The sequence below is a fragment of the Leopardus geoffroyi genome, chromosome C1 (genome assembly GCF_018350155.1).
Source record: "Leopardus geoffroyi isolate Oge1 chromosome C1, O.geoffroyi_Oge1_pat1.0, whole genome shotgun sequence".
Classification (NCBI taxonomy): Eukaryota; Metazoa; Chordata; class Mammalia; order Carnivora; family Felidae; genus Leopardus; species Leopardus geoffroyi.
Genome location: NC_059328.1, coordinates 57,807,325 through 57,832,007, shown reverse-complemented (window position 1 = coordinate 57,832,007; position 24,683 = coordinate 57,807,325). Strand labels below are relative to the sequence as shown.

The 24,683-nt window shown below is 36.0% G+C and overlaps 1 protein-coding gene across 13 annotated transcripts in view; it reads right to left on the bottom strand.

Annotated features, from left to right (window-relative positions):
• The window catches only part of LRRC7 (leucine rich repeat containing 7), a 552,029-nt gene that overhangs the window by 307,285 nt on the left and 220,061 nt on the right, over window positions 1–24,683 (bottom strand). For all 13 annotated transcript variants that reach the window (XR_006712370.1, XR_006712369.1, XR_006712368.1 and 10 more), the window contains one exon: window positions 1,788–1,905. Coding sequence is in view for 10 of the 13 variants with exons in the window: in XM_045477806.1 (XP_045333762.1) it covers window positions 1,788–1,905 (118 nt within the window). In the remaining 3 variants the exon portion in view is untranslated. The remainder of the gene's footprint in view (window positions 1–1,787; window positions 1,906–24,683) is intronic.

Sequence of the window (24,683 nt, the reverse complement as noted above, 5' to 3'; positions counted from 1 at the left end):
AAATGGGACTCTAGACAATATATAAACGATTTAAATACGTAGTATGTCAGTTTCTCATAAATAGTATAAAGAAAATGAAACAGGGAAAGGAAATAGAGTGTGTATCTAGTGGATAATAACAGCAGGATCTTAATTTTAAATGGGATGTTCCAGAGTTTCTTAGGTATGCTATGTTTACATGTGATCAAGAGATTTTTCTGGTGGTCTTTAATGACACATTAAGATCCTTATGTACCTAGAATGTCAAACCAGTCTTACCTAGCTGCTGCTGCTTCTTCTTTTTTTTTAGTATGCTTGTTAGTTTTTCCTTTATTTTTTTGTTTCCTTTTTTTTAAAAAACACTTTATTGATGTATAACTGATACACAAAGAACTGCACATATTGAATATATATATAACATAATGACTTTGGACATATGCAAATACCAGTGATAACATCACCACAAACAAGGTAATAGATTTATCCAAAACATCTCAGAGTTTCCTTGTGTCTCCATATTTTTTGTGTGGCAACAACATTCAATATGAGATTTACCTTCTTAAAAATTTTTGAATTGCACAACATTGTTAACTATAAGCACCATGTTGTAAAGTGGATCTCTATAATTTACTCATCCAGCATAAATGAAATTTTACAGCTACTGAATAACAACTTCTATTTGTCCTGTCTGGGCTTAGGTATCATTTCTTAGGGTAACTTTCCGTAACCACACCAACTGGATTTATTCTACTAGTATACATGCCCTTCACATCCAACGTATCTTCACACTAATTGTTTATTTAATCATCCATAATTACTTGTCTAATGTCTAATGTATCCATTAAAATGTAAGCTTCATGAAGGGAGGGACTTGTTTTGTTTACGCCTGTTCCTTTGGCACCAAACATACTGCCTGAAAAAAAAAAAAAGCAACACGCACATGTACACACACACATACACACACACATACATGCACACACACAAGTTTAACCAACTTGTTTAATGATTGAGGGTAATGTTTCATATCCTCATAGTGCCTGGACATAACCCTTTTGACTAATCTTTCTTTTATTCTAGTAAAATAAGGAGCCAAGTTAATTTGGAAGATTTATGAATATATGAGAACACAGGAAATCCCACAAACATTTAAAGGAAAATGTCATCAACATGAACATCAACATTAGCATCAGCATTAACAACATCACCACACATGTGAGTTTGGCCAGAATATAACAAATACTACTAAGCACTTATTATTTCCCAGCCACTGCTCAAGACATCTGAGATAGATATATCAGTGACCAAAACAGAAAAATCCCTCCTGCCTAATAACAGAATTTACAATCTGAGGCAGGAAAAGATAGGCAGTAACGATAATAAGTAAGTGAATTCTACAATACTGAGAAGATGGTCAGTGTTACGTGGAAACATGGAGCAAAGTAAGGGAAATTGGGAGTTCAATTCCAAGTACAGTGAATAGGTACACCTCACTGAACATGTAGGAAAAAATTTTGCTCTGATTATGAGGAAAATAAATGGTGTAAAGATAGTAAAATGTTCTGCAAAAGATTAAATCACATATCTGAATACAAGGGGAGATAAAGCCTGAGTGAGCCAGAGATATTAATAAGTGGAGGGGAGAGAGGTTTTCTGTCTTTGATTTATAGTTTAAGATTTAACGTTTCAACAAAATTAACTTGGAGTTAAAACAAAATCAAATAAAAAGTGTTATATCATTTGCTAAGAGAAAACAAAGCATGTCTTCATATAAAAATTCAACTTATTTAGAGATAAGATGAGAATCTTACCATTTTTACTGATGTCGAGTTCTTTAAGATTAACTAAACTAGCAATAGTGGTTGGCAGATTTGAAAGATCATTATCAGGAATACTTAGTTTTCTTAGAGCTTGACAGTTGAACAATTGCTGTAAAAAAAATAATGATTAATTAGATTTCAATTTGGTTAAATCCATTCATACATAAACTCAGCAACAAAATTCAAAGCACCATCTTTATAAATGGGGTAATAAAAGGATCAGCTGCAAAAGTTTCACCTTCTTCCACACTCATATTCTCAATTCTTTTCAGAATGCTTCATTTTCCATCTCCATGTTAGTGCCTCACTATTCTCTGCTATCCAAATTCAAAACACAAGGGATTCTGTTTCTTCCCCTGCTGTTTACTATTAATGTTCAATTTGCCACTGATCCTATTGTTTTTTTTTTCTTTCAAATATGTTCTGGAGTTGTCCCTTCCTTTCTATTCCCACAGCTGCCAGGGTAACCTCGATTCTCTTTCTCTGCAACCACGTATTACTTCCATTTAACCATGTTTGACAGTAATGTTTATTTGGCATGCAAGTACTGTGATACAATTGAATACATGGGCTCATATTTCTCTGTGTCCCTCCACAGTGCTTCATAAACATCTAGCAAATAAAACATTTAACTTCTTTTTTTTTTATTTAAAAGATTTTTTTTAATGTTTACTCATTTTTTGAGAGACAGAGTGTGAGCAGGGGAGGGTCAGAGGCAGAGGGAGACACAGAATCTGAAGCAGGCTCCAGGCTCTGAGCTGTCAACATGGAGCCCAAAGTGGGGCTTGAACTCACGAACCGCAAGATCACGACCTGAGCCAAAGTTGGACGCTTAACCAACTGAGCCACCCACGTGCCCCAAAACATTTAACTTCTGATATTTAGCTAAAAAAATCACTAGTGATTGGTTCATATCTGCCATCAGTCCAAAGTACTACGTGGAGAAGAGTTAAGTGTTAAAGCAATGGTTCTTACATCCAGCATGGTTTTAATCACTGGTAAATCGAAGTGCTTGTTTCAAATGTGGATTCTTGGGCTTTACCCAAAGAAGTACTGACATGATGGGTCTGGGATGGGGATCAAAATCTGCATTAAACAAAATTTTTTTAATGTTTTTATTTATTTTTGAGACAGAGAGAGACAGAGCATGAGCAGGGGAGGGGCAGAGACAGAAGAAGACACAGAATCTGAAGCAGGCTCTAGGCTCTGAGCTGTCAGCACAGAGCCCAACGCGGGGCTCGAACTCACAGACCAGATCATGACCTGAGCTGAAGTTGGACACATAACCAACTGAGCCACCCAGGCGCCCCTGCATTTTTTTTTAAGTTTATTTATTTTTGACAGAGACAGGCTGTGAGCATGAGCTGGGGAGAAGCAGAGAGAGAGAGAGGGAGACACAGAATCCGAAGCAGGCTCCAGGCTCCAAGCTGTCAGCACAGAGCCTCATGTGGAGCTCAAAGTCATGAACTGTGAGATCATGACCTAGGCCGAAGTCAGACGCTTAACCGACTGAGCTACCCAGGTGCCCCTCAAAATCTGCATTTTTAAACAATACACTCCACTGATCTGATTATTTTGATGCGGGTGTTTCCAGTACCATATTTTGGGAAACAATGTTAGGTTTTTTAGCTCTGCCAATCTCATTTTGACTACTCAAGATATGAACAGTTGGGGCAGAATTTTTTATTCATTTCTGGAAGAATTATCTTAATGAGATTTTTTTCTATTTGACACTTCTAATTGTATTTTGCTGAGTTTCCACAGATAAAGTGTCTGGTATCCATGACTATGCAATTGGCCCACAGAGCATTTACCTAGTGCTTATTCTTTCATGGAATTAGTTATTTATAGGCAAAAACAATGTAATACATGGTTGTTATTTCTTAATTCATTAGTTTTTTAAAAATTAGATTGCACTGGTTTTTCCTTAAGATAAAACATACAGTTTCTTGCTTTTGGTTGGTCATTTTTGGCTCCTTATAAAGATTATTTCCAATACTTAACATAGTGCTAGAATTTCAAAATGCCATACAGAAGTGTCACTACCTCTTTTTATAAAACCTAAAAAAACAAAAAACCAAAGAGACAAAAACAAACAAAAAAAACTTTGATGGATTGTTTTTACTAATTACTAATTATCCCTTTAAAAAATAGAAACACAGATGTCTATACTCATGGTAGATGTTAATTTAAATTTTTGCACAGTCTCTATCATTCTGTTAGGACCATTAGGTCCACCCACATGCAATGTGGTTAGTTATACATATAAAGATTTTGGAAATTCAAATGCCTCATGATTGATGTTGGTAAGATGTACTAACTCTTTGATTACTATAACAATTTTATTCAAAATTCGGACAAATTATTTTCAAACAGCTTTTTTTTTTTAAATTCAAGTTTCATCATCACCACAATTCTCAATTTATCTCAAGAATTAATTAGAGGTCCTTGTTTTGTTGAAGATTAATGGACCATATAGTTGCGGGTTAATTTGAGTTTTCTATTCTGCTCTATCAATCTATGTCTGGTTTTATGCCAGTAACATACTGTCTTGATCACTACAGCCTTGTAATATAGCTTGAAGTCTGGAATTGTGATGCCTTCAGCTTTGCTTTTCTTTTTTAAGATTTTTTTGGCTATTTGGGGTCCTTTGTCGTTCCACAAAAATTTTAGGATTATTTTTCTCTACCTATGTGAAAAATGCTGGTGGTATTTTGATAGGAATTGCATTAAATGTGTAGATTACTTTGGATAATATTGACATTTTAATGATATTTGTTCTTCCAATCTGTGAGCACAGCATGTTTTTCCATTTCTTTGTGTCATCTTCAATTTCTTTCTTCAGCATTTTATAGTTTTCAGAGTATACATCATTTACCTCTTTGGTTAGGTCTATTCTTTAGAGTCTTAGGTTTTTGTTGCAGTTGTTAATGGGATTTATTCCTTGATTTCTCCTTCTGTTGCTTCATTATTGGTGTATAGAAATGCAACAGATTTCTGTATGCTGAATTTGTATCCTGCGACTTTATTCATGTATCAGTTCTGGCAATTTTGCGGGGGGGGGGGGGTGGGGGTTGGATTTTCTATAACGGAGAGAAGACAGTTTTTAACAAATGATGTTGGCAAAACTGGACAGCAACATGCACAACATGCAAAAGAATGAAACTGGACTACTTCCTTACATCATACACAAAAATAAATTCAAAATGGATAAAGACCTAAGTGTGAGATAGGAAACCATTAAAATCCTAGAGGAAAACACAGGCAATAACCTTTTTGACACTGGCCATAGCAACTACTTACTAGATATGTTTCCTGAGGCAAAGAAGATAAAAGAAAACATAAATATTGGGACTTCATCAAAAAAAAAACAATCAACAAAATTAAAAGGCAACCTTCTGAATAGAAGAAGATATTTCCAAATGACATATATGATAAAGGATTAGAATCTAAAATATGTAAAGAACTTAAAAAACTCAGTACCAAAACCCCAAATAATCTAGTTAAAAAATGGGCAGAAGACATAGATATTTTTCCAAAGAAGACATCCAGATGACTAACAGACACATGACAAGATGCTCATCATTCATCATCAGGGAAATACAAATAAAAACTAACAATGAGATATCACCTCACACCTGTTAGAATGGTTAAAATTAACAACATAGGACACAACAGGTGTTGGTGAGGATATGAAGAAAAGGGAACCCTTTAATACTGTTGGTGAAAAAATGCAAACTGGTGCAGCCACTCTGGAAAACAGTATGGAGGTTCCTCAAAAAGTTAAAAATCAGGGGCACCTGGGTGGCTCAGTTGGTTAAGTGTCTGACTTTGGCTCAGGTCATGATCTCATGGTTCTTAAGTTCAAACCCCATGTTGGGCTCTGTGCTGACAGAACAGAACTTGGAGCTTGCTTCAGATACTATGTTTCACTCTCTGTCCCTCTCCCATTTACACTGTCTCTCTCTCTCAAAAATAAATAAATATTAAAAATTTTTTTTAAAAAAAGTTAAAAATGAAACTATCCCTATGACCCAGCAATTGCACTACTGGGTATTTACCAAAAGGATACAAAAAATACTAATTTGAAGGGATACATGCACACCAGTGTTTATAGCAACATTATCAACAATAATCAAATTATGGAAAAAGCCCAAATGTCCATCGACTGATGAATGGATAAAGAAGAAGTGGTATATACATACAATACAATATTATTCAACCATAAAAAAAATTAAATCTTGCCATTTGCAATAATGTGGATGGAGCAAAGAGACTATTATACTAAGTGAAACAAGTCAGAGAGAGACAAATACCATATGATTTCACTCACACGTGGATATAAGCAACAAAACAAATGAACATGGGGGAAAAAGAGAGAGGCAAACCAAGAAACAGACTCTTAACTGTAGAGAACAAACTGATGATTACAGGGGAGGTGTGCAGGGGGATGGTTTAAATAGGTGGTGGCTATTATGGAGGGTAGTTGTGATGAGCATAGGGTGTTGTATAAAAGTGATCATCGTTAAGCTCTAAACCTGAAACTAATATTATACTGTATGTTAACTAACTGGAATTTAAATAAAAACTTGGAAAAAAATAAAATTAAAAAAATAATTAATAGAGGACACTATATTCTTCTTCACTTTTAAATGATCTATGTCCAGAGCATAGTTCTAAAAACTCCTAAACACCTTATTACATGGAGAATTGAAGACTCCTCTGGTATAGAGGTTAAAAGCATGGCATTTTGAATCAGCTTGATGTGGGTTTAATTCCCATGCATCTAGTTATTAGCTGTGTGATCTTAGGCAAGTTACCTAACATCTCTGAACTCTATCAATTTCCTAACTTGTAAAAATGGGAAAATAACATTACCTAACTTGAAGGGTTGTTGAGATATTTAAATGAGTTAATATATTTCATCAATTTTAAGTACTGCATTTTTTTACATAGTAACATCTTTGATATTTGTAATGAATTGTACAATCATGAGCAAGTTACAATTTTTAAGGAGTGTACCTTTCTTTGTGGCACAATGATGGCATACCTTATTGTATTGATTAATAGCCTTGGATTTAATGAAATGAATAACTTATGAAAATGTAAAAGTATTAGGCACATAGTAAGAGCTTGATAACTGTTAGACATTCTGAGTATTTACATATGCAGATACAGAGGCTTACCTATATAGTAATTGATTTCTTACTTTTCTATATGATGAGGTCTTTGAAGGCAAGAGTCTTGTTTAATTCATCTTGATATCAACTTGTTTCACCTTTGTATATGCCAAAGCAGCTAGCACAGTGTCTTGTACATAGTGTATGCTGAATAAATATCTTTGAAAGTACACTTAGATAAGCCAAGGGAAAAATGAGGAAAGTGGCAAATTCCAGCCGAGAGTGGTACTTCACTGAACTGGAAATTTCAGATAGGTAAACAATCTCAGTGGAATCTAAATTTCATGAACAAAGCAGTCAGCTTTGAACATGAGTCAAAATGTCTACAAGTTGGCAAAGAAATTAAGAAGGCATTTAGTGATTCTTGCAAGATTCAAGCTTTGAATGAAAATGAAATAATGATTATGAAATAGCTGTAATTCTTTCATACAGTATAAAAGAGAAAACATAATTAATAGTTAATAGAGTAAGCCTGTTAATGGTAATGGTTATCCTGGCTTTCATTTGTTAATGATATTTCACATTTCAAAAACAATAAAACTGTTTTGAGTCTTAGAATATTTTTGTAGTGAAGTGTTCTTGGGCTAAATGAAGCAGTTTAACTCTGACAAAAATTGGTTTGAGAAGAGTACACAATTTAAACTACTGACTCCGGAAAGCAATGGTTAGATTTTTAAAAATATTTTTTAATGTTTATTTATTTTTTAATTTTTTTTTTCCAACGTTTATTTATTTTTGGGACAGAGAGAGACAGAGCATGAAAAGGGGAGGGGCAGAGAGAGAGGGAGACACAGAATCGGAAACAGGCTCCAGGCTCTGAGCCATCAGCCCAGAGCCCGACGCGGGGCTCGAACTCACAGACCGCGAGATCGTGACCTGGCTGAAGTCGGACGCTTAACCGACTGCGCCACCCAGGCGCCCCAGTGTTTATTTATTTTTGAGAGAGAGACAGACAGACAGACATTGGAGAAGGGGCAGAGAGAGAGGGAGACACAGAATCCAAAGCAGGCTCCAGGCTCTGAGCTATTAGCACAGAGCCCAACGTGGGGCTCAAACTCATGGACTGTAATAACATGACCTGAGCCAAAGTGGGATGCTCAACTGACTGAGCCACCCAGGAGCCCCAATGGTTAGATATTTTTTAAGAGAGCTGATACAAAAGATAAAGGTCTGAGTGTTGAGATAAAACATATTTGGAGCCAAAAATGTATATTCTAAAAGGCATAATATTCATTTATTCATGGAAAGCCATTAACTGATACTTGTTACAAACTACATACTATGCTAAGTGAAAGGGTCACAAAGTGAGTAAGACACAGCAACTGTGATCAGATTACTTACAATTTAATATTTAAACAATAAATTAGATACAATGTGAATAAAAAGTCTGTCAAGATAAATATCAGGTGTGATGAAAACACAAAAGGAGAATATCTGCACCAAATTATGTTGATGATAGTGGTGGGGTTGACTCATGAGAGTACACCTGGACGGGGTGATGAGAAAATGGATCACCCAAGAGACAGCACAAGTTAGCCAGATGAAGGCTAAAGAGGAATAATAATGGGACTTTCTATAGCATTTAAAGATATTCCCACTCAAAGACTGTGTAACTGAAACTAGTTTCAGATAATTAGTTTCAAAGCATGAGGAGACTTGGATCTTTGAGTGGATGCTCTGAATCTACAACATTTACATGCATTTCAAATACATTTAGTGAATACCTATCATATGCTATGGTCTATGTTTAGCACTGAAAATAAAGACATGAAGTGATACTGTCAATTTCTGTTTTTAACAGTATGGTGGACTAACTATTCAAAGAAAAACATTGTAGTGAAGCAGAGCTACACACACACACACACACACACACACACACACACACAACTAAATTCTGGCTGTAAAGTACAAGAATTCCTCAATTTCCAGAATAACAAAGAAAATTATAATGCATAGAGTTAAATAGGTCTACATTTAACTTTTGCTCCAGTGATATCTGTTGGTCTCTGGTGCCTGAAGGCTGAGGTGTTTTTTGTTTTGTTTTATTTTGTTTTGTTTTGTTTTGTTTTTGTAAATAGAAGGATGGAAAACTGCTTGGGATCTGAACAGAGTGGGAGCTTGGCTTACAGACCACACCAGTTAGAGCTGGGATCTCCTAAGGGTGAATGAACTAGAAAAAACAGTCCTGCAAAGAGGGTTGGTGGGGAATGCATGCTTTTTTTCAGTTTGGCTCTGAGTGAAGTGAGAAGAAAGAAAGAAAAGAATAAGAAAGAAAGAAAGAAAGAAAGAAAGAAAGAAAGAAAGAAAGAAAGAGAAAGAAAGAAGAAATGAAAGGGAGAGAAAGAGAGAGAGGAAGGGGGAGGGGAGGGATTGAGGGAGACAGGAATGATGGAAGGAAGGGAAGGAAAGGAAAGGAAGAGACAGGAGGGAAAGAAAAAAATTGGAAAGGTAAAAAAAAAGAAACAACTAAGGAAAGGAAGGGAAAGAAGGAAAACTGGTACAAAAAAGGAATGGAAGGAGGGAGGAAAGGAAAGGAAAAAGGTAGGGAAAAAGAAAAGGAAAGGAAGAAATAAAAAAGACACAGAAAGAAAAACAAAAATTAGCCTTCTAGGGATTTCCAACCACAGCCTATCTTCCAGTGAGTTAGGGTGTGGAATTTACAGTATCTATAAATCTCCTTAAAACCCAATCCAGAGTTACAGGTGGTCTAGATTACTACTGCCCCCAAATTACTGGTAAAAGTAAATACAAGTCTCCTCTGAAGGAATGTACTTTAAATTCAGGCCTCAATGAATTCCCACAGATAAAGTTCCAAGAAACATGGGATCATTAAAAAAAAATCACTAAATATATAATTAAATAATCAACTGAATGAGATACTACAGAAAAATAATCTTGCCTCTAAATAATGCAAATATTAGAATTATAAAACACAAAATGCAATTTATACACAGAAATAAAAGTATGATTTGAAAGAAAGCATGATGATAAAACAGGACATTATCAAAAAGAGCTCACAGAACAGAAGAATAAACATGGCTGGAGAAAGTAATTGTGAACTAGATGTAAGAAGAAATGAACTGAATGAAAGACAAGGAGATAGAAAATAGAAAAGACTGGTTAGATGGCATGAAGAACACAGTAAGAAGAGCTTTTTGAAATGTACATAAAATTTAGTAGAGAAAAAGAGGATGAGGTTCTTAAGGAATTCCAGAATTGTTGAGAGACCCTCATCTTCAGGCTGAGGAAGCTCAACAAATTCTAAATAAGATAAATCAAAAATAACTATATGTAAACTTATATGAATCTGCAGAGTATCAAAGGCAGTAGATCTTAAAAATTACCAAAGAGGAAAGATTACCTTCTAAAGATTGAGAAAGAGAAAGACAGAAGATTTACCAATTAAAGCAATGATTCATTAGATGTTATTACTAAAATACTAAGAGTAAGTAATATAGTATTTACAGCTACTTTTTAGGAAAAGGACAACATGACAACATTTTTAGACAAAGACAAACTGAGTTTACTACCAAGACACTTTCACCAAAACAACCGTCAAAGAGTATCTTTTAGGAATAAGGCAAATGACTCTAGCAGAGAGGTCTCAGCTACAAGAAGTAATAGCATTAACATTTTTAAAAATTTAAAATACACAGTTGGTTAAATCTAAAGAAGCATTGGCTATATAAAAATAAAAATGGCAAAATTTTTAATTAAGGTTTAAAACATCAATATAAGGGGGCACCTGTGTGGATCAGTCAGTTAGGTGTCCAACTCTTGATCTTGGCTCAGGTCATGATCTCAAGGTTTATGGGATAGAGCCCTGCATCAGGCACTAATAGTGCAGAGCCTACTTGGGATTCTCTTTCACCTACTCTTCCCCTCCCCAGCTTGTCCATATGCCTTTTTTTTCTCTCTCTCTCTCAAAGTAAAGAGATAGGTAAATACATACATACATACGTACATACATACATACATACATAAATGTAACTGAAAACAGTTTGGTAGTGGCATAAAAACCGACATATAGATCAATGGAATAGAATTGAGAGCCCAGAAATAAACCTACTTATATACATTCAACTAATTTTTGACAAGGTAGCCAATAAATGAAAGGATAGTCTCTTCAGTAAATAGTGATGGGAAAACTGGATAACCACATGGGAAAAAATGAAATCAGACACCTATCTTATATCACTTACATAAATTAATTCAAAATGAGTTAAATACTTAAATGTAAAATGTGAAACTGTAGGACTACTAAAAGAAAATATAGGTAAAAAGCTCTTTGACATTGGTTTTAGCAAAGATTTTGGGGATGTGACATCAAAACCCAAACAACAAAAGCACAAATAAACAAGTGAGACTACATCAAACTAAAAAGTTTGTGCACACCAAAAGAAATGATCAGCAAAATAAAAAGGTAACCTATGGAATAAGAGAAAATATTTTTAAACCATTTATCAAATAAGGGGTTAATATCCATAATGTATAAGGAAATCATATGACTCAATACTAAAACAAAACAGAACAAAAAACAAAATGATCTTATCAAAAAATGGGCAAAGGACTTTTCCAAAGCAGACATACAAATGGTCAACAGGCACATGAAAATATGCTTGACATCGCTAATCATCAGGGAAATGTAAATCAAAACCACAATGACACATCACCTCCTACCTGTTAGAATGGCTATTACCAAAAAGACAAGAAACAACTATTGGCAAGGCTGTGGAGAAAAGGGGACCTTTGTGCTCTTTTGGTAGAAATGTAAACTCCTGCAGCCACCATTAAAAACAGTATGGAGTTTCCTCAGGAAATTAAAAATAGAACTACTACATGATTCAGCAATCCCACTTCTGGGTATATACACAAAGGAAATGAAAACACTTACTTCAAAGAGGTATCTCCACCTCCATATTCATTGCAGCATATGCACAATACCAAGACATAGAAATAACCTGTGTCCATCAACAGATGAAGGAAAAAAGAAGGTGTGGTGTGGGGTGCATGGGTGGTTCAGTTGTTTAAATGTCCGGCTCTCAATTTCAGCTCAAGTCATGATCTCATGGTTCATGAGTTCGAGCCCCACATTAGACTCTGCACTGACAGTGCAGACCCTGGGTGGGATTCTCTCTCTCCCTCTGCTTCTGCCTCTCTCCCTCTCTCTTTCAAAATAAATACATAAACTTATAAAAAAGAAGGTGATATATGTGTGTGTGTGTGTGTGTGTGTGTGTGTGTGTGTGTGTGTATCTCCGGGAACGCTATGCAACCATAAACAGAAGGATATCCTGCCTTTTGTGAAAACATGGATGGATCTTGATGGCTTTATGCTAGGTGAAAGAAATCAGAGAGAGAAAGCCAAATACTGTATGATCTCAATTATGTGCAGAATCTAAAAAATTTGAACTCATAGGAACAGAAAGTAGAATGGTGGTTGTCAGGGACTGTGGGATGGGAAAATTGGGAAGATATTGGTTAAAGGTTATAAATTCCAAGCTATAAGATAAATAAGATCTGGAGATCTAATGAACAGCATGGTGACTATAATTATCAATACTATATTATATAGTTGAAAGTTTTAAAGAAGGTGGATCTTAAATGTTATTACACACACACACATACACACAAATCATAATTATGTGAAGGGATGGAGATGTGGTAACTTACTGATAACTTAACATCTTATTGTGGTAATTATTTTGTAATATATACATGTATTTAATCATCACACTCTATACCTTAAATTTATATATGTTTCATGTCACTAATAGCTCAATAAAGCTGGAAAAATCTACATAGAACTAAAATTCTGAAGAAGAAAAGTATATGTATCAGGGGAAAGATAATCTGATTAAAAAAGTCTCAGATATTTGCTTTATGAGGAGGTTAAAGATACTGATTAACTTTAAGTTAATTTCTACAGTAACTAAAAAATTTCTAGGGTAACAACTAAAGCAATATTAATAAGGTGCATAATTTCCTACAGGGTAGAAGCAAGATAAATGGAATAAGATAAAAATAAAACATATGTATTTAGTAAATATAATGGAAAACAAGTAAATACTTAACAGAAGCAATATAGATAAAAATGAAGACTAGTACGGAATATATTAATGAAAATATACCCAGAGTAGCCTTCAATAAATATGGATGAGTTTCTCCAATTAAAAACAAAAACTATCATGTATATTAATATTAAAAATACTCAAGTGAGGGGCACCTGGGTGGCTCAGTCATTAAGTATCCAACTCTTGATTTTGGCTCAGGTCATGATCTTATAGTTCATGGGATCGAGCCCTGCATTCAGCTCTGTGCTAGCAGCACAGAGCCTGCATGGGATTCTGTCTCTCTGCCCCTCCCCAGCTCTGTTCACACACTCTCTCAAAATACATAAATAAACATTTAAAAGAAATCAAGCTATATCTTATTACTAGTGATCCACTGAAAACTTGATGGAAAAATAATAAAACTGGCATAATTAATCAAAAGAAAGTTTATGCAACAATAATGATTTGAAGCAAAATGTATTACTAGAGAGAGAGTGGCCATCTGCTAATAAATACCAGCTCATGAGGAATATATAACTCTAAACTTGTATGCACCTACTATCATTACCTTGAAAATATTTGAAGAAAAGTTTAACTTGCCTACATGGAGGTAACATGATAACAGGGTATTTTAACAAATATCTCTCAAAAATTTATTGAAAACAGACAAAAAGAACAGCCTGAGAAGGATAGGTATTTAACTCTGTTTAAATGTCTTGCAGAATTCCCCAGGGAAGCCATCTGGTCCAGGACTCTTATTTCCTGAGAGATTTTTGATAAATGATTCAATTTCTTCACTAGCTTTAGGTCTGCTTAAATTTTCTAATTCTTCCCATTTGAGTTTTGGTAGTGTGTAGGTGTCTAGAAATTTGTTCATTTCTTCCAGGTTGTCCAGTTTGTTGGCATATAATTTTTCACAGTATTTTCTGATAATTGCTTATATTTCTGAGGGATTGGTTGTGATAAAGCCATTTTCATTCATGATTATACCTATTTAAGTCCTCCCTCTTTTCTTTTTGAGAAGTCTGGCTATGAATTCACCAATTTTGTTCATTTTTTTCAAAAAACCAACTCTGTTTCATTGATCTGTTCTACTGTTTTTTAGTTTGGATTCTATATTATTTATTTCTGCTCTGATGTTTCTTATTTCTCTTTTTCTGCTGGGTTTGGGGTTTCTTTGTTGTTCTGCTTCTAGTTCCTTTAGGTATGCTGTTAGATTTTGTATTTGGAATTTTTCTTGTTTCTTGAGACAGGCCTGGATTGCAATGTATTTTCCTCTTAGTACTGCCTTTGCTGCATCCCAAAGGGGTTGGATTGTTGTGTTTTCATTTTCATTTGTTTCAATGCAATCCCAATCAAAATATCACCGGCATTCTTCTCAAAGCTAGAACAAAGAATCCTAAAATTTGTATGGAACCACAAAAGACCCCAAATAGCCAAAGTAATATTGAAGAAGAAAACCAAGGTGGGAGGTATCACAATCCCAGACTTTAGCCTCTACTACAAAGCTGTAATCATCAATACAGTATGGTACTGGTACAAAAACAGACACATAGACCAATGGAATAGAATAGAGAACCCAGAATTGGACCCACAAATGTCTGGCCAACTAATCTTTGACAAAGCAGGAAAAATCATCCAATGGAAAAAAAAAGTCTCTTTATCAAATGGTGGTGGGAGAACTGGACAGCAACATGCCAAAGAATGAAACTAGACCACTTTCTTACACCATACCCAAACATAAACTCAAAATGAATGAAAGGCCTAAATGTGAGACAGGGAAACCATCAAAACCCTAGAGGAGAAAGCAGACAACAACCTCTTTGACCTCAGCCACAGCAATTTCTTGCTTGACACATCTCCAAAGGCAAGGGAATTAAAAGCAAAATTGAACTATTGGGACCTCATCAAGATAAAAAGTTCTGTGCTGCAAAGGAAACAATCAACAAAACTAAAAGGCAACTGATTGAATGGGAAAAGATATTTGTAAATGACATATTGGATAAAGGTTAGTCAATTTTGGTTAGTATCCAAAATCTATAAAGAACTTACCAAACTCAACACCTGAAAAACAAATAATCCAGTGAAGAAATGGGCAAAAGACATGAATAGACATGTCTCTAAAGAAGACATCCAGGTGGCCAACAGACACATGAAAAGATGCTCAATGTCACTCTTCATCAGGGAAATACAAATCAAAGCCACACTGAGATACCACCTCACACTGGTCAGAGTGGCTAAAATGAACAAATCAGGAAACTACAGATGCTGGCAAGGATGTGGAGCAATGGGAACCCTCTTGCACTGTTGTTGGGAATGCAAACTGGTACAGCCACTCTGGAAAACGGTGTGGAGGTTCCTCAAAAAATTAAAAATAGAACTACCCTATGACCTAGCAATAGCACTACTAGGAATTTACCCAAGGGATACAGGAGTGCTAATACATAGAGGCACATGTACTTCAATGTTTATAGCAGTGCTTTAAACAATAGCCGAATTATGGAAAGAGCCTAAATGTCCATTAATTGATGAATGGATAAAGAAGATGTGGTTTATATATACAATGGAATACTACTTGGCAACAAGAAAGAATGAAATCATGCCATTTGCAGCAAGATGGATAGAACTGGAAGGTATTATGCTGAGTGAAATAAGTCAGTCAGAGAAGGACAGATACTGTATGTTTTCACTCATGTGTGGATCTTGAGAAATTTAACAGAAGACCATAGGAGAAGGGAAGGGAAAAACTCGTTACAAACAGAGAGGGATGGAGGCAAATCAAAAGACAGGGAAAATGGGTGATGGGCATTGAGGAGGGCCATTGTTGGGATGAGCACTGGGTGTTGTATGTAAGCAATTTGACAATAAATTATATTAAAAATAAAAATAAATAAAAAATAAATAAACAAAAAGAAAAGAAAAGATATAGAATTGATGGCCACTAGATTGAACTAGTGGACACATAGAGAACACTGAACTCAACCATTACATAGTAATTTTTTTTTTAAGTGCATATGAGGGGCACCTGGGTGGCTCAGTCAGTTGAGCATCTGACTTCAGCTCAGGTCATGATCTCATGGTTCGTGGGTTCAAACTGGGCTTTGGGCTCTATGCTGACAGCTCACAGCCTGGACTCTGCTTTGGATTCTGTGTCTCCTTTCTCTGTCCCTGCCCTGCTTACACTCTTTCTGTCTCTCTAAATAAATAAATAAATAAATAAATAAACAAACAAACAAACATTAAATAAATGTTTTTAAAGGTGCATATGAAAAACTTGTAATCAACCATGTACCAGATGTAAAGAAATTCTCAACAAACTTCAAAGAACTTGTAATAAAAAGACCAAATTCTTGGAACATAATTCAAGTTATACATTATTAACCAAAAGATAACTTTAAAAGTTTTGTAAAAATTTAAATTTAGGAACTCTTGAGTCAGAGGAGAAATCATATTGGACATTACAAAATATAAGTAAGTGATAATAAAACGTGTGGTAAGAATGGCAGGAGATAGCTCGAGAAATTGGGAGTGATTTGTTGCCTTCAAAGCTTACATTAGGAAAAATAGAAGGCTGAAATGAATGAGTTAAGTATGCAGCTTAAAAAGAGAGAAAAATGGTAACATAATATAGAAAAAAACAAAAATAAAGAAGAGTCCCTTAAGCAAAGGAACCATGTCTTTTCTGGGCCATTATATGTATCTTTATGATTCCTTTTCTCTTTGTAAGTTTTTTATTGTGAAATGTGCATATACAAGAGTTTATATAATCTGTATGTTCTTTTAAAAATTATGATGATAGGCATACTTGGGTGGCTCAGTCAGTTAAGCATCTGACTTCAGCTCAGGTCATGATCTCACTGTTCATGAGTTCGAGCCCCACATCAGGCTCTGTGCTGACATCTCAGAGACTGGAGCCTGCTTTGGATTCTGTGCCTCCCTCTCTCTCTGCCCCTCCCCTACTCATGCTCTGTCTCTTCCTCTCTCTTAAAAATAAATAAGTATTAAAAAATTAAAAATAAAAATTATGATGATACAACAAAAACCCATATTCCTCAATCCAGTTTAAAAAGCTACTTTCTGCCCCTCCCAGTCATGTCCTTTGTTTCCTACCTGACCCATCTTGAGGCAACCAGTTTCTGGAATTTTATTTTACTCATTTGCTCACTTTTATTTGTACTTTTACCACAAGTCTACTAATCCTAAAATACATATTGTTAAGATTAGTCCACTTATATTAACTGGAATAATACTGCATGGTTTCTTCTGCAACTTGCTTTCACTCAATATTATCAAAATTATTCCATGTTGATGTATATAATCTATTGATTCACTGTTACTACTTTGCACTTCATATAACACAATTTTCTTATATATTCTATTATTGACAGACTTTTGTCTTTTTTTCCTTTTTTTTCCTAATATAAAGCAATACTGCTAAGAATATTCTTATACATGTCTGCTAGTGCACATATACAGACATTTCTCTAAGGAGGTAGACATATGCTCAAATTTGCTAAGTTATAGAAATTTTTTTCCAATGTAGCTGTAACAATTTAAATTCTCACAAACAAGGATAAGAATTTTTTTAAAAAAAATATTTATTTATTTTGAGAGAAAGGGAGAGAGAGAGATCACAAGAGACTGCACAGGCGGGTTAGGGGAAGAGAGAGAGGGAGACAGAGAATCTCAAGCAGATTCTCTGTCAGCACAGAGCCCTACATGGGGCTCAATCTCATGAACCAATGGATCATGACCTGATCTGAAACCAAGAGTCAGATGCTTAACTGACTTAGCCACCCAGGTGCTCCAAGGATAAGAATTCTTGTTTCTTCATACTATTTCTGAAATTTGGTATTTTCAAAAGACTATATAATTTTTCCCAATCTGTGGGATAAACAATGGTAATACATTTTACCTAATAACTAATAAAATGGAACATATTTTTCTTGTTTTATTCATTTGAAAGAGTTCCATCACATATTCTGGATACTAATTCTTTGCCAGTTCTTTCAATACATGGCTCCTCTTCCCATTCTTTTTATGGTATCTTTTGATAAAAAGTCATTTACAGTAGTCAAATTTACCCCTCAGTTTTAATATGTACAGATGGTCTCCTATTTTCTTTTCTTCTAAAAGCTTTAATACTTTGACTTGACTCATTTGGAATTTATTTTTGAGAAGGATGTGAAGTAAGGTCCATTCTTTTCCCTTTATAGATGATCAGTTATTCTAGCACCATTTTTAAAACAGTCCATTATTTCTCCACCAATTTACAAGATAAGTTCTGTTGTATATCTGATTTCCACGTAAGTATGAGTTAGTCTCTGGACTTTCTATTTCTAGTACATTGGTCTATTTGTCTATCTCTTAGTACAGCTGGATCTTCAGAAATCTATGACTGTGACTTTGTCTTGTGCTAGAGAATAGCAGGGGAAAAATACCAGAGAATGCCTCAAGAAGGTAGAAACATTTCATCCAACTTTAAGAGAGGGATAGTTCTGTGAGCAGAAGGTGGGCTGGGGAGGTGGAGATAGACTGGGAAAAGCAGAGCAGTCTAGAAAGCTGTACTAGGAGGAAAGGCTCAGAGACATATTAGGAATGGTGGAAAGAAAAAAAAAGTGGCGACCATCTAAGTTTTGTGGAAGGCAACAGGAAATGAAGGTTTTAGCCAGAATGTGAGAGGGTCTAAGAGCCTAGGCTTTATCCTACAGGAAGCGCTTGGATGGTAATCTTTAATCATTTGTGTCAACTTTACAGTTGCTATCTCCAGAAACACACACACGCACGCACACACATGCACAAACATGCATATTTGCCGCCCATTTCAAGAACTTGCAAACCACCAGAAGCCCATGCTTGGATCTGTGGAGCAGGCTAAGAACCCTTGTAGTAGGTCATAACATGTTACTTCTGGAAAAGCAGATGTAATCAGGTCCATCCCTGCTTATGTTTTCATTGTCTTTCTACTCTCTTCTGAGCAGAGCCCAAATTCCTCAATGTGGCTTTCGATGCCTTTCACCTCTCCTGTTTCTCATCTTGTCATTCCCCTGTCCCATCTCTTCCTTACACCTTCCCTTCTACTGGCCTGCATTACCATATCTCCTGCCACACTCAGCAGCTCCAGTTTCTGTACCCACTTCACTCTGCCTTGTCTTTGCAAAGCCAGGTCTTCAGCTGAAGCTTTTCTCCATTCCACCCTATCCCACCTCCCTTCTACCCCATCTCCAAGATGAGGCCCTCCAGTCTTTCAGGTCACAGCTTAATATCAGTTTACTTGGCTCTACTCGTGTACACTCACAAAATTCGATATTTATCCCTATTGAAGCCTGGATGTCACTATTTGGAGATTGTTAGACTGTAAGTTTCTGTAGTTCCTGCAGCATCTGCAGGGTATCATGCCATGCTTGACACACTGTACTTTCTCAGTAAACCATTGTTCTTTCATGAATATTCTAATACAGGGGAATGGTAAATAACAAGATAGTCCTGGCGCCATTTCCCGAGTGTCTATTATATAGGTGCAAGCCACTAAGTTAGATTTTAAAATATATCGTCTCTATTTCTTACAACAATGTTGCAAGGAAGGTATTATTATCCCTACTTTGCAGATGAGAGAACTGGGGAGGTTAACTTTTACAGTATCAGACACCTGAGAAGTGTCAGAGCCACCATTCAAATTCGGTTCTGTCTGCTATAAAACCATTTCTACTGCAGCACGCTGCTCCCTCTGCGCCATCAGATCTGTGTTTTGGAAAGATAACAGTGACAACTGACAGAAGTTGGCAGCTGCCTAAGAGGGGAGAGTGAATAAGACAGTGGGAACCTTGAACCCTTCATTATGGTCCCAGGAAGATTAGGGAAGAAAACTCAGATTCAGGGACTATATTTAACAGCAAGGACCTAAATTAGAGTAAATGTGAGTATATGTTATAGCACTTTGCTAACCCTGAGGTGCTATACAAATGCAAGCTGTGATAACTTGGATTAACATTTTATTACCACCTTTAGACTCAGACTTGGAAAATTAAGGGCACAATAAAAATGTCATGAATGTGAATGACTATATCTCAAAACAGTTCCTTAGAAAAACTAAGATATAAGATGTTTATTTTTCCACCACAAACAAAAAATATTAGTTGCTTGTGAATTAAAAAATAAACACTTTTCCAGAAAAGTATCGTATAAGATTATAAATATTCAATGAGAGGTTTATTAATGCCATGTGTTGGCACAAGGGGATTCCAACAGGGAAAATGACTGTCTGATGAGTTGGCATTGCTGAATGGCTGGTTTCTTAGATGTTCTTCTTTTGAACCCCTTTAAAAGTGTTCAAGCAGTATGGTGTTTCCAAGTTCTTTTGAAAGCTGTTTAAAAAATAATAATTTTATGCACATTATAATAACAATTTGAAGATTCTTTAGTTTAATACAAATGTTAATTATTTTTAGTTAGAAAAAGCCAACTCAAAAATAATAGAGTAAAAAAATGAAATTGTAAGCTTCTAATTATGATGTTCATTTGCTTGTTTTTTTTCCTTCCTCTCTCCCTTCCCTTTTCTTTTCCTTCCCTCCTTCCATTTCTTCCTTACTTCTGCCCTTTTTCTCATTTCCCTTCCTTCCTGACTGCTTGCACTCAGGGAGCACCCTTGAACATCTACTCAGTAACAGACACAGTGACAGGACCCAAAGATAAATAACAAAATATCCCCTTCCTCAAGTATACAGTCAGCTAGTGGTTATAAATACAGAAAAAAAAATATAATGCAATGAAATAAATACTATAATAAAAAGAGGCCTTTGCAAAGTGCATTTTATTTCCAAAGAAACACTTCTAGACCTTGCTTTTAACCTAGAGAATTGGGATGTGTGGATTCACGTGCCTTTCAAACTGTTCTATACTGTTCCCATCCATTAATATTCACTCCTTAAGTGTTCATAATTGGGGGAAGTGACTGACTTAGGTTTTTTCTTTTTTGTTTTTTGAGAAACAACTGGCACCTGTGACCAGAAGCCGACAGGTGGGTGGTCAGAAAATAGCTGGGCTAAAAACAACAAGAGTCTTAGCTAAGGCACTGTCAGGAAGGGTGAGGAGGCAGACACACTGGGAGGAGAAATCCTTCAGACTTGATTTGAGGCAGTCAAGGAAGGGAGGGTTTTGGGGTACAAGAAACATTAAGATCCCCGGCAGCAGTGGAGTGATAGGTTGATGTAGGAGGTGTGGGCTTGGCAGTGCTGATGCATGAAATAAGACTGCAGCTCTAGGTAAAGGGGGCACTTAAAAACCCTTCTAGGGCATTTTAGTAATACTGAATGTGCTGCAGAGAAGAGCTCTTTTCTCCCTCACATAAAGATGACAACTACAAGAAATACCTAAACATTTTATCCCAGAAAACAATAAACATCACTGCTGTTGTTTTTAAAATATAGATCTTTTTCAGCAACAATTTGTACAAGGGTGTTGTTGAATCATTTCTTCCTTTAGAACAGCAAGGTTATTCTAGCATTTGTCATCGTCTTAGAAGGAAGGAGATATATCTATTTTATTGGAGTAACAGCTGTCAGTTTGAATATACAAGGCACAGCAACCTTGCCATAACCATTCTACTTGATAAAAACATGAGTTTGGAAGTTTTCAAATAAAAATGTTTTTAAACTCACATATACATAATTACTTCACTTGATGGTAGCAAGCTAGTAATACCAAAAAAGAAATAGAAAAAAAGTAAAAGCTGAATATAAAAGCAGCACTTTTTTATTTTTAAAAAATATGTATGTATGTATGTATGTATGTATGTATGTATGTGTGTATGTATTTTGAGACAGAGCAAGAACATGCATGAACAGTGGAGGGACATAGAGAGAGGGAGAGAGAGAATCCCAAGCAGGCTCCACACTGTCAGCACAGAGCCTGATGCAGTGCTCAGTCTCATGAACCATGGGATCATGACCTGAACTGAAATCAACAATCAGAGGCTTAACCGACTGAACCACCCAGGTGCCCCCAAAAGCAGCACTTTAAATGTTCTTAATTTTGAACTTGCTGCTAAGCATTTGGGGCAAATTCCTGGTATCTCTATAATATTTAAGACAAGTGATGCAATGGCATGCATATGCACGTATGTTTTGGTGTTGCTCGTGTGCCCACAGGTATACCTTGGGGGTTTCTTTTGTTGCCTTTTTAGTAACTAGTAGTTGGTAAAAAAAAAAAAAAACCTAGCTAATTGACATTTATAAAAGTCTTGGCTTTATCTATAGAGAGAGTAATCAATATGGTTTGTGAGCAATTGGGTTGAATGGCATTAATTTAGACATTCCTATATAGATAGCAAGGTTTTTTTCTATTTATGTTTTGATCAGTTACAGGTAACTAAAAATCCAACTTGTGCTGGATAGCCCTGCCAATCAGTAAATCAAACAAAAGATGGCTTATAGTATAGCTGGAGTCTCTTTTCCACTTGTAGTCATGGTAGAAAAGTTATAAACTTTGGAATCAAACACACCTAGATTTGAATTCTGATTCTACCCTAACTAGCCACCTGCTGTTGAGCAAGTTCATACATTTTCTCTAAGGCTCAATTTAGCATTCCAAAAGCCCAGTTGGATTGTGTTCTAGTATTACCTCTAACAATGCACTTCTGCCCAGCATAATTCCCTGACCCCCACCCCCACCCCCCGACCCCGCATCCCAGCAAAGCATGATTGGTTGTCTCTCTACTGTGGTTTCATATAATCTTGTGTATGCAGTTCTACAATCCACTTTTACAAAATCATATTCCAATTAATTATGCAACAAATATTTAGTGAGACCCTAACTGCGAACCAAACATTGTGTTTCCTGTTGAAACAAAGACTAAATAGACATAGTCCCATATCCTGATGCCTTTCTTCCTCAACCCTATTTCCTTAGAGTCCAGTAGGTATTCAACAAATGTGTATTGAACGAACAATTACCTTAGGTTTGGTAAGTGCCACTGCAGAACTATACACGTGGTAATATGGAGACACAGGGGAGAGTTAAATAATTGCCAGTGAGTGAGGAATGACGGTTGTGGGAGGAGGTGACAAGTGAGGTGACTCTTAAGGGGACCTATGAGGCAGAAGAAAGAGCTTAGAGGCAAGAAAGGGTTTTGTGTTTGAGGGACACTTCACATGAGAGCAAAGGTGAGAGGCTGGCAAGGTCAGCTGTAGCCAGACAATGCCTCACAGTAGCATGATAAGCTCAGTTGCGTGGTTTTGTTCTGTAAGTTAAAGAGGAAACAGGGAACAGTCTTAGTCTATGCTGTGGACTGGTCATATTTACATTTGGATATATCACTGTTGGCTGTGTGAAGAATAAATTGGGGCAAAAAAGAGCAGGCTTCAGGCCTATCAATAAGGAGAGTGTTCCATTAGTCCAGTAAGAGATGCTGAGGGCTCTGTTTACAGGGTGGAGAGGTGAGATTAGATTTAAGAAATATTTGGTAGCAAAATTGACATGACTGCTGTTGACTTGAGGTGGAAGGTAAATAAGGAGGGAAAGAATGACAGGGTCCTGCTATTGCTACTGAAAGGAGAGTCACCAACTGAGACAGAATATAGAACGGAAGGGTTTTAAAGGGAGGAAAGTAGACTTGTTGAGTGTGAATATTCAAGAAAATCCAGAAAGCACATATAAATCTGAAGACTGAGAGATAGGGCTGAGCAGGCAAAATAGATTTGTGTCTTCAGTACAGTAGCTAAGAGCACGAGAATGGATGAATGTGATAACCTAGAGAAAGTGGGAAGATGAAGAGCCTCAAGTTGTTATTGTAAAAGGCATAAATAAAACTGTATTGCCCAGTCTAACGAATTACCTAGTTTTCCCCTTGCATGGCATCCCCGTTCCTCGACAATTCCATCAGTCCCTCCTTAGAACTCCCCGCTCCCTAGTTCCCTTGGCTCTGTTCTTAACAGAGTTCGGAATTCCCTGTTAGCATCCCCCATGCCCTGCTCTTCTGTCCTGTACCCTGCTCCATTTCTCCAGAGAGTTAGAACTTCTGAGCAGGCTGCTGACAGTCCCTCCCTGGCAATGACAGAAAGAGCCATCGTTAATGTTAATGAGTAGATTCATGTGGTGAATGTATATTACAAGCTTTTATGTAGTCAATTCTTAATTGTTTAGAACAAAGAAGAGAACCTTTATTCCTATTAAAGGCCACTGACACAGACAAGGGACAATTGAGGGCCCTGAGAGTTAAATTGAACACAATTAACCTTTATCGCCACCTCAAAAAAGAGAACAAATGTTTAATTCATTTGCTTAAAATTTAAAGACAACAGAGTTAACTCTTTAGGCAATAAATAAACCCCCCCCACACACACACACACTCACGCACATGCAAATTCACTGAAGCCAAAATGAAAACTCAACAGTGAGTCTACTTGATACTAGGAAATCAAGCAAAACGTTTCTAAAGAGATACATAGAATATTGGCATTTCCTCTAATCCATGCTTAAGACTTAACTAATTTATTGCTGTTGTGGGTTCCTTACAGACACAGCAAACTACTTCTTGGTATAGAAAGGATAAATATCTCCAGGATTTTGTTAAAAACTAATTTTCACATAATTTCTGGAAGAATAGGTATCTACAAAAGATTTTCTTTTTTCATATCACTGTTAATTTAAAAAAGGAAA